General features: G+C 55.8%; 1 protein-coding gene across 1 annotated transcript; it reads right to left on the bottom strand.

The window, feature by feature from the left end:
- Nucleotides 1-10963: 10963 nt before the first annotated feature.
- LOC129785585 (uncharacterized) lies at nt 10964-14422 on the bottom strand. The gene is made up of 3 exons (XM_055818200.1): nt 12948-14422; nt 11690-11881; nt 10964-11476 (listed from the first exon to the last, which is right to left on the bottom strand). The coding sequence occupies exons 1-3, from the start codon at nt 14304-14306 to the stop codon at nt 11162-11164; spliced, it is 1866 nt and encodes a 621-aa protein (XP_055674175.1). The 5' UTR covers nt 14307-14422; the 3' UTR covers nt 10964-11161.
- Between the last annotated feature and the right edge of the window lie 605 nt (nt 14423-15027).

The following is a 15027-nucleotide window of genomic DNA, read 5'->3' as shown; positions in this document are numbered from 1 at the left end:
TCTGGGAACAAAGGGTTGACCCAGATGCTGTGGATCTTGATGTCCTCTTCCTGGGACAGTTCTTTGGTGCTGATATCTTCCCAGCTATCAAGCTTGGACAGGGTCCCTGGGTGGTTCTTTGGCACTTGTGGGACTAAGGCCCTTTCTGCCTTCGCCCAGTGCTTCCCGCGGACATGGGCTGCCATGCTTGCAGGACTTCCTGCAGGACTTCCCCTCCTCCTGTGCTGGCTGTGGGCCAGGAATCTCGACTTCAGCTTCTTCAGATCCTCCTCCTTCCTGGAGCAGTCTGCCACATGTGCCATATCCTCAGGCATCCTACGGACCCTCCGTTGGCTCCGCACCGACTTGCCTATGAGGATGCACTTGTAGCGTCCCACTGGTGCTTTGGAGCCTTGCTGTACTGCTCGTGCCTGGTGCCCTGGCCCCACATGCCTCGTACCCATGGAAGCTGGCACAGACACCCTGCCAGCAGCACTGGTGCTCCCGTGTTCATGGGGGTCATGCACGGGCTTAGGTGCAGGGGCCTTGCTGCTCCTGGTTGCCCGGACCTGATCTCTTCTTGCCCTTTCCACCAGCATCATGCTGCTTTTTGAGTCCTGCTTTTCCGCTGGCCTCTTGTGCCGGACCTCACTTACGTCCCACTGAGCTGTGTCCTGCAGAGCCACGGTGTGGGCTGTGGGGCTGTGTGGGGCAGGTGCCTGGCTCCCTGTCTGTGCTGCTGTGCCCTGCTTGCTGAAGAGAGAAGCCGGTGCCTTCGCCGCCTCCTGTTCTGTGGGAGCGAGTGGCGAGCGCTGCTCCTCTTCCTCAGCAGCTGCAGCCAGGGCAGCAGCTGCTGGCTCGGTGTTTGTGGAATGTGCCGGGTCAGCAGACGCATCCTGCTGGTGCCCAGCTGTGACTCCTGCCGCGTGTGTGCCAGAGCTGCTGGGACGGCGGGACCCCTCCAAAAGCTCTGGGAACAAAGGGTTGACCCAGATGCTGTAGATCTTGATGTCCTCTTCCTGGGACAGTTCTTTGGTGCTGATATCTTCCCAGCTATCAAGCTTGGCCAGGGTCCCTGGGTGGTTCTTTGGCACTTGTGGGACTAAGGCCCTTTCGGCCGTCGCCCAGTGCTTCCCGTGGACATGGGCTGCCATGCTTGCAGGAGTTCCCCTCCTCGGGTGCTGCCTGCGGGCCAGCTGTCTCCACTCCAGCTCTGGCAGATCTTCCTCCTTCCTGGAGCAGTGTGCCACATGTGTCACATCCTCCGGCTTCCTAAGAGCCCTCCGTTGGCTCCGCACCGACTTGCCTATGAGGATGCACTTGTAGCGTCCCACTGGTGCTTTGGAGCCTTGCTGTACTGCTCGTGCCTGGTGCCCTGGCCCCACATGCCTCGTACCCATGGAAGCTGGCACAGACACCCTGCCAGCAGCACTGGTGCTCCCGTGTTCATGGGGGTCGTGCACGGGCTTAGGTGCAGGGGCCTTGCTGCTCCTGGCTGCCCGGACCTGATCTCTTCTTGTCCTTTTCAGCAGCATCATGCTGCTTTCTGAATCCCTCAAAAGGCACCGGTTTGTCTCCTGTGCAGCTGTGGTGTTGGCTGTGGGGCTGCATGGGGCACGCCTGCAGCTCTGCATCCTGCCGGCTGCATCCCACTCACCACAGTAGACCCGAGGAGATGGGACAAGCTGTCGGGGTCTGCTGGCAGCTTCCCTGCTCTGGGAAGAAGATTCGGAAGGTGCTGCTGCCTGCGGCTGCCCATGGCCCACCTGTGGGCAGGAAGAGCATGAGTCAGGTGATGGAGGTGGCTACATTGGCACAGCGGCCCCCCCAGTGCTGGCAAGCCCAGCCGCAGCACCAAGAAAGATCCATGTGGCCCCGTCCCACCGCCACCACCCCGTCCTGCCCCATCTCTCACCTGGTGCAGGGTCTGCAGCCTGGGCAGCCGGCTCTGGTGCTGGGGGCGGGTGTTCGCCTCCTCATGCATGGGCATCTTTGGCGGCGTCTGCCGCTGACCTGCCATGGTCACCCAGGGGAGATGCTGCCTCCTGAGGGAGTCGCTCTTCTGGGAGTGGACACCCCAGGGCTCTCGCCCCTTAAATACCCCCACGGTCACCGTGGAGACCCGCATCACATTGGCCTCTGGGCATGATGCGCTGCCTGCATCACAAAGCCCTGGGCAATGGCTGTGGAGACGCCCACGCCCCACCCGTGAGCACCTGCGCCCCTTTTGAAGTGTCTCACTTGGTGAGGGACGCCAATGGCAATAGCTTTGCCACCAGGCTCTCCAGCATCTTTGTTTTTTGGCAAAGTAAGCCTGCACGGACACGATGCGGGTGGGTTCTCTCCCGTTGCTGGGGGCTGCTGGCTGACACCGAGAGGCGTGGGTGTTGTCCGTGGGCAGCTGCCTTCCCACACGGTGAAGCTTCAGCACTGGCATCAGCTGTGGCTCTGCTCCTGGTGGTTCTGCCTGCTCCGGGCTGAGCGCTCTGGGAAGGGGAAGCATCCATGAGTGTAGGAATGGGGATGTTTCCGAGGAGCAGCCCTGTGGTTTTCTAAACCTTCTGAGTACTGGGAGCCGAGCAGCGCTGGGCTCTGGGTGTGCCCGGGGCAGCTGCTCTGGCTGAGAGCGCCCTTCCCCTGCGATGCCTCTGCTGTCTCGCTGTCTGCCATGGGCTCTCCTGCCAGGTTGGAAGGGGGTGGCGTTTCTGTCTTGGCTGAAGTGCGTAATTGATGGACGCGACCAGAAGGGGCAGATGTAGGCCTGTACGCCTTCAGCACCTTCCTAAGGGGCTTGTGCTGCTTTCCCCCCACAAAGAGGGAGAGTCTGTGTTTCATGATGTGAGGTGGCTTCTTGTCTCTTGCCGCAGGGCAACAAGCCGTGGATCTCCCTGCCCCGTGGAAAGGGTATCTGCCTGACCATTGCTGAAGAAAGGGACAAGAGACTGGCAGCCAAGCAGAGCAGTGGGTGACCTCCAGCTCGGGTCAGCCGTGGTCCTTTCAGTGTATTAATTATACCGTTTGCCAAGTGGCGGTGTGAGTGGCTGAGGAGCATCCAAGGGCTGGAGGGAGCCGTGCTGTGCCAGTGTGAAGCCACACTCCGCTCTCTAGAAGGGCCTGCTGATGCGGGGAGACTCCTGGTGACCCGACCAATCACCAGAACCAACTTCCAGAAGGGCAAGGGGGGAGCGGTAGGAGACCCTCCAGGCTGGTCCGTTCCTGGGAAGGTGCTGGCAGAAACGCTCCTGGACACCGTTCCCAGGGCCATGCTGGAGGAGCAGGGCTCTGGAAGAGCCAGCTGGGCTCTCCCTGGGGCCAGTGGTGCCAGACAGGCTTGAGGCTCTCTGGGATTGCCCCTGGCCGCGGGACTGAGCAGAGAGGGGAGGCTCCGTGACCAGTGCCAGGGGTGGGTGGTGCATTGGCCGGTGAGTTGGGCTTTGGCGGGGGGCGGTGCTCAGCATCCTGAGCCCAGCTGACAGCTGCTTACTGGCATGGATGGTCCCTCACGGGCTGCTCTTCAGTGCCTTTCCTCTGGAGGTGGAGTGTTGGGGTCTGCAGCGTGTCTGCAGACGAGTTAGTTGACTTTAAAGACTTAGTCGTGTTCCTTTAAGACAGCCACAAAAATGACAAGTATGTGAACAGGATGTGTAGAACCGGAGCTTAGAACCTCAGCAAACGGGCACCTACAGCAAGAGCAAAGAGCAAGCAAGAGGAAGACGACAGCAAGCCTATCAGGGTCTGACACACGTACTATCTAAGATATATAAGCAATCTGTACAGATAATAAAGGCCATTCTGGCCATTTTGTCTGAACCCAGCCACGTAGATATAGTGTTTTTATGTCCGTCTTGACTTGCGTCACCTCGACGTGCCGATATGATCCCAGTAAGGGGTATCAGGAGGAGACCCTGAGACTGTGCCCCCGATAAGGGGTGTCAGGAGCAGATCCTGAGGCTGTGACCAGCGGGTTGCTGGGGAGGTGGAGCCTGGTGAAGCGGAATAGCACAGCAGGCGGCTGCTAGATCCCGGGAGAACGTAATGCTGGTAAGGTGAGCCACCAGGGACAGCATGGGGACTAAGTTCTCTAAGGAAGATACCACTGTGCTGTCAATGTGGAAGTTAGTGTTACAGAAATGTGGAGCTACTTTAGATGGGCTGCGGTTAGGCAGTATGGTATTGAGGGCCAAGAGACACGGAGTAGAAACGTCCACCGTGACTGCTCTTAGTGTGTTGACCTGTGACAATTTAGGATCAACACTGTCGGAAGCTGTGATGAAAGAGGACAAAGAGGCGTCGGGGCATTTGGCTACACGGGGACTGCTTAGAGATGCTGTGGGGGGCTTAAAAAATGAGCAAGATGTGAGTGGGGGCTTGAAAAGTCAGCAAGACGCGAGCGGGGGTGTATCACCCAAACCTGCCCCGGATCCCCCTCCAATTACAGACAGGAGGGGGAGGGGGAGGGGGAGGGGGAGAGTCCGTGCCCCTTACCAGACGCCACTCCTGTATGTCCCAAAGCCCCTAAATAAGCCCAGCAGCATTGACCTATGTTCGGTAGCGATTCCGAGGACAAGGACAACAAGGAGAAACCTCGGTGGACCGATCCCTGCCCCCCTGAGTCCCAACGGCATTTGTGCCAGCCCACACTCCCTCCTCCCCCAGCTTCTTCTCCTTTCCCGCCTGCCCCCTCAGCTCCTCCCCTGCCTCCACAGGATGGAAACGCCAAAAATCCGGAATCGTGCCCAGCTATGACAAGGTTATCAGTCAGAGGCGGTGAAGAATGTGGAGGTGGTAGTAATCCAGTATCCAACGTTACGGTAACGCCGCGCAACCCTTGGCAATTTTGGCAGGCTGTAAAAGATGGGGCACTACAAGAGGAGAACTGGGATTTAGTAGGACATATAGACGGACCGCTCCTTGATGTTACTACTCCTTCCACCGCTGCGCCGCATGCATATCCTGTTACGACAGGAGATGCGGGGCTGCTGGTAATCCTAACGTTCATACACCGTTTGCTTGGAAAATAGTGCAGGACTTGCAAAACACTGTTTCTCAGTACGGGGTGAATTCGCCGGCTACAATGCAATTCTTGCGTGTGCTTACCACGGACACTTGGACTCCTTTTGATAGTTCTCAGACGGCACAGATCATGTCCCAGCCTGTGCAACTAGCGGTCTTCCACGCAACCTGGCGGGTAGCTGCGCAACAGCAAGGGCTGCCGAATCGAAACCTTCCGCAAGATGATCCCCGGGTTGGTAATGGGCCTGATGTGTTGGTGGGTACTGGGCAGTATGCCAACCCTCAACATCAGGCTCAGTGCCCCCCCCCCAGTATTCGATCAAATAAAAAATATAGGCACGCAAGCAATAATGAAAACTGCACAATTAGCAGAGTCAAATGAGCGTTATCCAGCAATTAAGCAAGGCCCAAAAGAACCATTTTTGCCATTTGTGGAAAAGTTGCAACATGCTGTTGCCTCTCAAGTGTTTGACCCTCACCTGCGTGCCATGCTAGTAAGGCAATTAGCCAAAGATCGTGCTAATGCTGATTGTCAAAAAATAATCGAAGGATTGCCAGGAGGACCCAGCTTAGAAACTGTGATATCAGCCTGTGCCGAGGTAGGTGCCTTGGAACGCAAAATAGCAGTAATGGCTGCTGTGCAAATGCAATGTTACTCTTGCGGTAAGTCAGCACGCCTTAAACAGGGCTGCCCCTCCAAAAAACAATGCGTGGCAAAACCTAGACTGTCCACGTCAGAAATTCCTTGTTTCCACTGTGGAAAGAAAGGACGTTTTGCAAAGCAATGTCATTCTCGTTTTGATAGAGAAGGATTCCACGCACCGGGCCAGGGAAATGCTCACAAGAGCGCGAGGAGGCGCGCAATGACACAAGTACCTCTGGCTGCCACACCAACCAGCCAGCCAGCCTCATGTGAGCAATTATCAGGGAGGACCCAAGGATCAGCAGGGATGGATGGATGCACCAGTGAATCGGTAACTCTAGCCAGCCATGGAGTGTTTAAGGTCCGTCTGAATGCTCAGGGGCCAACAGGGAAGGGCCTTAGTGCCTTACTAATAGGTCGATCTAGTACTACTTTACACAAGATCCAAGTCCATGTTGGTGTTATTGATGCAGACTTCACAGGTTAAATATGTGCCTTAGTTTCCACACGGGTGCCTCCTGTTACAATTCCAAAAAATACAGGCCTTGCTCAACTTGTGCCTTTTGTGAGTTGTGTTTCCCGAACAGAGCCCGCATGGCGGGGTGATGAAGGATTCGGCTCCACAGGAATACCTCAAGCGTGTTGGACGCAAGAACTATCTCCACAACGACCTAACCTGACCTGCACTGTGGCGTCATCGGGAGGTACTCCTGCACAAGTGAAGTTGAGCGGTCGGTCTTCTGGATACCGGAGCAGACGTAACTGTCATATGGAGCAAAGACTGCCGCCTCAAAGGGCTTTGGTAAATAACGCAGCGGGAGTTGTAGGTCTGGGGGGCATGACTACTAGCTGCTTGTCTGTAAAACCTGTACAGATCAAAACACAAATGGACAGACCGCCTCCGTCTGGCCATATGTTACCACCGCACCACTCACTTTGTGGGGCCGAGATTGCTTAGGACAATGTGACAGAAAGCTTAGAAATAACTAGATTAACAGGAGATGGAAAACTTAGAATAATTAAAATTCTCATTGTCTGCACAAAGAGGAGCTTCACAGTAGGACTTGGCAAATTAGGCCCAGTCCTGGGGCCCTTTGTACTGATAAGGTGGACCTGGGATGCTCTGTGTGCCGATAAGAAGACACCGGTATGCGAACCTCTGTGCCTTGAGGTAGGAAAACTGGATCTGTCCTGTTTTATGGATTGGAAAAAATTCAAGACACGACTGAGTCTGCGCGAAGAGTGAAGGTGAAAAGTTCAGAGCGAGGGAGACTACTAAGCCTTCATCCTCAACGACCCCCCGCGAGCACCACCAAGAGGCAGTGAGCAAGTGCAAATGGGAGGAAACTTATGTTAGTGACTTCTGGGTAGACTCATTATCCTAACCCAACCTCTTCTTGGGCATCTATTGAATATGTATGAATGTATACTTGAAATCACACGTGCACAAAGAGGTCGGGGCAGCAGGTGCTTTTGGAATTATCCACCCTGATGCCCGCCGGTGAATTAAACGTGCCTGCTTTATAGCCTATGCTGAGTTACAGAGTTTAATTCCGCACGTCAAATGGGGAGTTTGTATCACCACGGATTTTTAACTGGGACCAACGTTCTACAGGGAGTGAAACAGCCTAGCCTTGGTCTCACTTGGTTAACCGATAAACCAGTATGGGTAGATCAGTGGCCCCTGCCCCAGGAAAAGCTGTGTGCCCTGCATGGATTAGTTAAGGAGCAATTAGACGCGGGCCACGCTGAAGAATCCCATAGGCCGTGGAAGACCCCTGTATTTGTGGTAAAAAAGAAATCAGGTAAATGGCGATTGTTGCGTGACCTGCGTAAAGTCAATGCAGTGACGGCCTCTATGGGGGCCTTGCAGCCAGGATTGCCGTCTGCCACCGTGACACCAGTGGAGTGAGACATTTTAGTTACTGATCTGAAAGATTGTTTTCTTACCATTCCTTTAGATCCAAAAGACAAAGCCAAGTTGGCCCTTACAGTACCAACTAGAAGTAGCTCTGAGCCCACAAAAAGCTACCACTGGACCGTGCTGCCTCAAGGCATGAGAAACCTGCCAACCATTTGTCAATGGTTTGTAGCCCAAGCCCTGAGCTCAGTGAGAGACAAATACCAAGATGTTTACTGTTATCGTTACATGGATGACATTTTGCTAGCAGCACCGTCAAAAGAGCTGCTGGAGACAGTTGAGAAGGATGCCAGGCACAGTTTAGCAGAGTTTGGATTGACTGTAGCTCCTGAAGAAGTTCAGAGGCAAGAGCCCTGGAAATATCTGGGCATGAATGTGCTGAAGAGAACTGTGTCTCCACAACCTATCAAATTGAAACTGGACGTAAAGACCTTGAGCGATGTCCAAAAGCTTGCAGGAATGCTGAATTGGCTACGGCCTTATTATTTAGGCCTTACTAATGAACAAAGGCCACCTTTTTGGCAACTTTTAGAAGGAGACACAGATCTTTTAGCCCCAAGGCATTTAACACCTGCAGCCTTGGCACTTGTGAAAGAAGTCAAACAGTTGATCTCTGCACGACATGTGTGGCGTGTAGATATCACGCTTCCTTTAAGTGGTTTTATTTTAATGGACCAGTCTTCTCCTTATGCTATGCTGGCCCAGTGAAAGCAGGCTTGGGAAGATCCACTGCATGTGCTTGAGTGGTTGGTTCTGCCTTTGCAGCCTAAGAAAACCGCTGTTGGATGGTACAAACTTGTTGCCGATTTGATCATAAAAATCCCAAAGTGATGTTTAGAGTGGACTGGAGTTGATGCGTCAGCTGTGATTAGCCCCGTACAACAATTCTCTTTTGAATGGGCGCTGTCAAACTCTACTGCCCTCCAAGTGGCTCTTGCCAATATTCAAGGGCAAGTTCAGTACCATCATCCACCTCACCCACTTTTGAAAATGACTGTAGATCTAACTTTGCAGCCACGGCAACTGAGTCAGAGACGACCAGTCAAAGGTGGCACAGTATTTGCAGACGGGTCTGGAAAAAACGGGGAAAGCCGTAGTTGCTTGCAAACAGAATGGGCAATGGCATTCCCAAATTGTGTATCGGGAAGGATGCCCGCAAGCTGTAGGGTTGCGGGCTGCGGCCTTGGCATTTCAATCCTTCCCAGGCCCTCTTAATCTCGTTACTGATTCAGCCTGTGTGGCAGCCCTCCTTCCCAAGTTAGAGATGGCTGTCCTTGGCCATGTCAACAATCCCAAGCTTTTTGCACTTTTGACTTTAGTTTGGGAAGAGATTCGGAAATGCCATTCTCCATTTTATGTTACGCATGTTAACAGCCATGCTTCCCTACCCGGTTTTGTAATTGAAGGCAATGCTAGAGTTGATGCTCTGGTTTCTGTGGCTCTGTTGGTGCCTGTTCCTGATGTCCACCAGCAGGCTGTGTTAGCCCACCAATTTTATCATCAGAATTGGCGATCCTTGTATCATCAGTTTGGTCAAAAGGGTCTCTCTCAGGCTGCTGCAGGCAGTATTGCTGCAGCCTGTGCAGACTGTCAAAATGTTACCTCCGTGCCCGATTATGGAGTTAATCCTAGAGGCCTTCAAGCTTTACCGCTTTGGCAAACAGATGTAACTCATTACAACGAGTTTGGCAGACAAAAACATGTCCATGTTACAACAGATACATATTCTTCTGCAATGATTGCTCCTGCCCGCACAGGTGAGACCACTCGTGAGGTCATTCGGCCCTGGCAACGTGCTTTGTCTGTGCTCGGCGTCCCCCTTGCGATAAAAACGGTCAATGGACCTGCCTATAACTCTAAGTCCGTCAGTCAGTTCCTTTCCCTGTGAGGGATCTCCCCCAAATTTGCTCTTCCCCATTCCTCCCGGGCCAAGCCATCGTTGAACGCTTGAATGGTACTCTCAAACGCCTGCTTGAAAAACAGGGAGGAGGAATGAAGGGAATGACCCCAGAGGCACGTTTAGAGAAAGCACGCTACGTTTTGATCTTTTTGAAAATCTCTGCCGACCGTGCGGTGCCTCCCATTGTGCGGCACTTTGTGTCAGTTGGTGCTAAGCAGCAAAAGCACAAAGGCGTCTTAGTACGCCTGAAAGACCCTTGTACTTTGTACACAAAGGCATTCGTCAGGACCGCATGGATTGTTAACCTGGGGGAGAGGTTATGCTTGTGTTTCTACAGATGAAGGTCCGCGATGGATACCTGCTGGCTGTGTGCGGCCTGAGCTTAGCGTGCCGGATCGTGGGAGCACCGCTGCCGCCAGTCAACCCAACAGCTAATGTGCGGTCTCCTTAGCACAGCAGCTGAACCCGTCCTGGTTTGGTGTGTCTGTGGTGCAAGGCAGTCAACCTTTCCACACATGTCTGGTTGATGTGGCCTTCCTCAAAACTTGCAACGTGTGTTAACAGACATCATTGCGTAAAAGCGAACGTACGATTTTGACAAAGACTTTGGGGAATGAAGGACCTTACTGAAAGCCTTCCGATATTAGGGACAATTGTTTACCTCTGTATAACGTTATACCGCAAGAAGTTGATATTGTTGGCACTTTGAATGCCGACAGTTGTTTTTCTGTAGATGCTAATGTAGTAGGAGGCCATGATGGGACCATGACACCTGCATAAATCAACCCGTGAACATGTTGATAAGCATAATGCGCTTAAACGCCATATAGCTTTAGATGAAGCGTGTAATGACGTAGTTGATTTATGGAACCGATGGGAACATATTGCAGCAGCTCTTCGCTTACCCGGAGCAGCAGCAGGGAAAGCATTAAAAGAGTTAAATCACCTTCTTTGTTAGGTAGTTAAGAATGTGAGTCAAACCTCTAGTGTTCTGGGATTGTTAGCTGATGATTTGCCAGGAGTACAACATGCAGTTTTACAAAACAGAGCAACTATTGACTTTTTGTTGTTGACTCAGGGACATGGCTGAGAGTATTTTGGTGGCATGTGCTGCATTGATTGTAGGCGCCCCATTGCAGCAACATGTTACCAAAATCTGAGAAAATGTCGGGCTTTTGGCATCGATTCACTCGACTGGCAGGACTGATTGTTTGCTATTGCCTTGTTTGCCATTGTGTTTGCAAAGGACCCTGCAGCACACAGCAAACCTGGTACTAGCTGTTCAAAACCAAAAAGGGGGATTTTTTGGGGTCTGCAGCGCGACTGCAGATGCGTTAGTTGACTTTAAAGACTTGTCTTAAAGTCGTGTCCCTTTAAGACAGCCACAAAAATGACAAGTAAGTGAACAGGAAGTGAAGAACCGGAGCTTAGAACCGCAGCAAACGGGCACCTACAGCAAGAGCAAAGAGCAAGCAAGAGGAAGACGGGCAGACACGGGCCCCGTGGAGCGAGGCCAGCGGAGGCCCCATCTGGTTGGGAGCTGGAATGCCAGCGGCATGGGCAGAGGCCGAGGGCACAGGCTCTGCTCAGCGTGGAGAAGAGGGAGCACAGGGGCTCTCCAGCTCTGCCTGCTGGCGTGGGCCTTGCCTGCACGGGTCTTTCTGCCAGGGTGGAGCAGGCACACATGAGCCCTGGGGGAAAATGGTCAGCTTTTATTGGCCTCAGAAAGCATGCAGGGCCCAGCAGAGGCTGGCGCCACGATGTCCTCAGGGCAGCTGAATGCGTGAGGCGCAGTCCCGGCAGCCATCCCTCCAGTGCCTCCCTGCGCTGCACCTTCCGCATGCAGCACGGGCTCAGGGGCAGCCGGCACCTTCATGGGCCCCGCTGGCAGCAGGGCGCTGCTGCTCTCGCTGTGCCGTGATGCAGGTACAGCAGAAAGCCCTGCGCAGAGCCCTGAGCACCCTGCGGAAGAGGGAGGGCCGTCGCCGTCGAGCTGGGGTGTGCGGCAGGGCGGCGATGCCTGTGGAAGAAGGAGAGCTGTAGGCAAGGGGCTGGGCAGGTAATGGGCAAGGTCCTGCCTGCTCCCCACCACCGAGGGCTTTCCCCAGGGAGGGGTGTCCAGGGAACGGCCAGCCCCTCTGCACGCAGTCCTGCTGCCCTGGCCTGGGTGCAGGGCGCCGGGACAGCCGGACCGGGCCTGCCCTGGCCGAGGCAGCGCTCGACTCGGACGTACCTGGCTCATCCTCGGGCTCATCCCTGGAGCCGGAGCAGGGCGATGTGTTACCACTCTGCTCGGAGGCTGCCTGGCCCTCCGGGGGAACAGCGTGGGGGTCCTGGAAGAGCTCCAGGCTGTCTTCCCACTTGTCGTCCTCCTTGGCCAAGACCCCTGGCGCCTCCTATAAAAACAGGAACAACAAAGGGAGAGCTAAGCATCCGTCACTGGATGCGGGGAGAAACCGGCGCTTGGGGATGGGGTTTCGTGGTAGGCTTGGCAGTGTTAGGTGTCGGGTTGGCTGGGCTTACGGTCCTGCAGCCAGAGGAGGGCTGCGTGTCGCCTCTGTGCTGGGAGGTCGCCTGCATGGGGAGAGCAAGACTAAAGGCGGGGGCGGGGGCCGGGGGGGTGGTGGTGGTGGGGAGGAGATGGAGAGGATGTCCACCAGCCATGTCCCTGCCACACATGCCCTGGGCGCCGCGCCTGCCTCCGGTACCTGGGGATGCTCGGTGCTGGCCACGCGCCCCTGGCTCACCTGGTGCCAAGGCTCCCAAGGCAGGGGACAAGCTGTCTCATTGTCTCCGTTCTCTGCTGCTGGGGCAAGGTGTGGTGTGGCGGTGTTGTCCACAGCATTTTCAGGAAACAAAAAAGCCCCTTCATGATTGTGTGCTGCCGGGGAGATGATGGCTGCACTAGCCTCTCCTGGATGGTCTCCAGACATGGGAGAAGCCATGTGTTCTCCATCCTGGCATTCGTCTGGGACAGGAGAGGCTGTGCTGGGCTCTCCCCGAGGCTCTGCAGCCGATGTAGACTCGCTATCCTCAGTTGCTGCACGTGGTTTTACTGCCATCGCCGCATCCATGCTTTGTGCTGAGTGCCGCTGTTCCACCAGCTGCTGGCTGCGTTCTTGGATCACAGCCTCAAGCTTGTGCAGGACATCACTCATGTCCCACCAAGCTGCGTCCTGCAGAGCCACGGTGTGGGCTGTGGGGCTGTGTGGGGCAGGTGCCTGGCTCCCTGTCTGTGCTGCTGTGCCCTGCTTGCTGAAGAGAGAAGCCGGTGCCTTCGCCGCCTCCTGTTCTGTGGGAGCGAGTGGCGAGCGCTGCTCCTCTTCCTCAGCAGCTGCAGCCAGGGCAGCAGCTGCTGGCTTGGTGTTTGTGGAATGTGCCGGGTCAGCAGACGCATCCTGCAGGTGCCCAGCTGTGACTCCTGCCGCGTGTGTGCCAGAGCTGCTGGGACGGCAGGACCCCTCCAAAAGCTCTGGGAACAAAGGGTTGACCCAGATGCTGTAGATCTTGATGTCCTCTTCCTGGGACAGTTCTTTGGTGCTGATATCTTCCCAGCTATCAAGCTTGGCCAGGGCCCCTGGGTGGTTCTTTGGCACTTGTGGGACTAAGGCCCTTTCTGCCTTCGCCCAGTGCTTCCCGCGGACATGGGCTGCCATGCTTGCAGGACTTCCTGCAGGACTTCCCCTCCTCCTGTGCTGGCTGTGGGCCAGGAATCTCGACTTCAGCTTCTGCAGATCCTCCTCCTTCCTGGAGCAGTCTGCCACATGTGCCATATCCTCAGGCATCCTACGGACCCTCCGTTGGCTCCGCACCGACTTGCCTATGAGGATGCACTTGTAGCGTCCCACTGGTGCTTTGGAGCCTTGCTGTACTGCTCGTGCCTGGTGCCCTGGCCCCACATGCCTCCCACCCATGGAAGCTGGCACAGACACCCTGCCAGCAGCACTGGTGCTCCCATGTTCATGGGGGTCATGCACGGGCTTAGGTGCAGGGGCCTTGCTGCTCCTGGTTGCCCGGACCTGATCTCTTCTTGCCCTTTCCACCAGCATCATGCTGCTTTTTGAGTCCTGCTTTTCCGCTGGCCTCTTGTGCCGGACCTCACTTACGTCCCACTGAGCTGTGTCCTGCAGAGCCACGGTGTGGGCTGTGGGGCTGTGTGGGGCAGGTGCCTGGCTCCCTGTCTGTGCTGCTGTGCCCTGCTTGCTGAAGAGAGAAGCCGGTGCCTTCGCCGCCTCCTGTTCTGTGGGAGCGAGTGGCGAGCGCTGCTCCTCTTCCTCAGCAGCTGCAGCCAGGGCAGCAGCTGCTGGCTCGGTGTTTGTGGAACGTGCCTGGTCAGGAGACGCATCCTGCTGGTGCCCAGCTGTGACTCCTGCCGCGTGTGTGCCAGAGCTGCTGGGACGGCGGGACCCCTCCAAAAGCTCTGGGAACAAAGGGTTGACCCAGATGCTGTAGATCTTGATGTCCTCTTCCTGGGACAGTTCTTTGGTGCTGATATCTTCCCAGCTATCAAGCTTGGCCAGGGCCCCTGGGTGGTTCTTTGGCACTTGAGGGACTATGTCCCTGGGCGCCCTCGACCAGTGCTTCCCGTGGACATGGGCTGCCATGCTTGCAGGAGTTCCCCTCCTCGGGTGCTGCCTGCGGGCCAGCTGTCTCCACTCCAGCTCTGGCAGATCTTCCTCCTTCCTGGAGCAGTGTGCCACATGTGTCACATCCTCCGGCTTCCTAAGAGCCCTCCGTTGGCTCCGCACCGACTTGCCTATGAGGATGCACTTGTAGCGTCCCACTGGTGCTTTGGAGCCTTGCTGTACTGCTCGTGCCTGGTGCCCTGGCCCCACATGCCTCGTACCCATGGAAGCTGGCACAGATACCCTGCCAGCAGCACTGGTGCTCCCATGTTCATGGGGGTCATGCACGGGCTTAGGTGCAGGGGCCTTGCTGCTCCTGGCTGCCCGGACCTGATCTCTTCTTGTCCTTTCAGCAGCATCATGCTGCTTTCTGAATCCCTCAAAAGGCACCGGTTTGTCTCCTGTGCAGCTGTGGTGTTGGCTGTGGGGCTGCATGGGGCACGCCTGCAGCTCTGCATCCTGCCGGCTGCATCCCACTCACCACAGTAGACCCGAGGAGATGGGACAAGCTGTCGGGGTCTGCTGGCAGCTTCCCTGCTCTGGGAAGAAGATTCGGAAGGTGCTGCTGCCTGCGGCTGCCCATGGCCCACCTGTGGGCAGGAAGAGCATGAGTCAGGTGATGGAGGTGGCTACATTGGCACAGCGGCCCCCCCAGTGCTGGCAAGCCCAGCCGCAGCACCAAGAAAGATCCATGTGGCCCCGTCCCACCGCCACCACCCCTCCTGCCCCATCTCTCACCTGGTGCAGGGTCTGCAGCCTGGGCAGCCGGCTCTGGTGCTGGGGGCGGGTGTTCGCCTCCTCATGCGTGGGCATCTTTGGCGGCGTCTGCCGCTGACCTGCCATGGTCACCCAGGGGAGATGCTGCCTCCTGAGGGAGTCGCTCTTCTGGGAGTGGACACCCCAGGGCTCTCGCCCCTTAAATACCCCCACGGTCACCGTGGAGACC

The sequence above is a fragment of the Falco peregrinus genome, chromosome 13 (genome assembly GCF_023634155.1).
Source record: "Falco peregrinus isolate bFalPer1 chromosome 13, bFalPer1.pri, whole genome shotgun sequence".
In the NCBI taxonomy this organism is placed as follows: Eukaryota; Metazoa; Chordata; class Aves; order Falconiformes; family Falconidae; genus Falco; species Falco peregrinus.
Note: the sequence above shows the minus strand (reverse complement) of the source record. Positions and strands in the feature narration are given on the sequence as shown.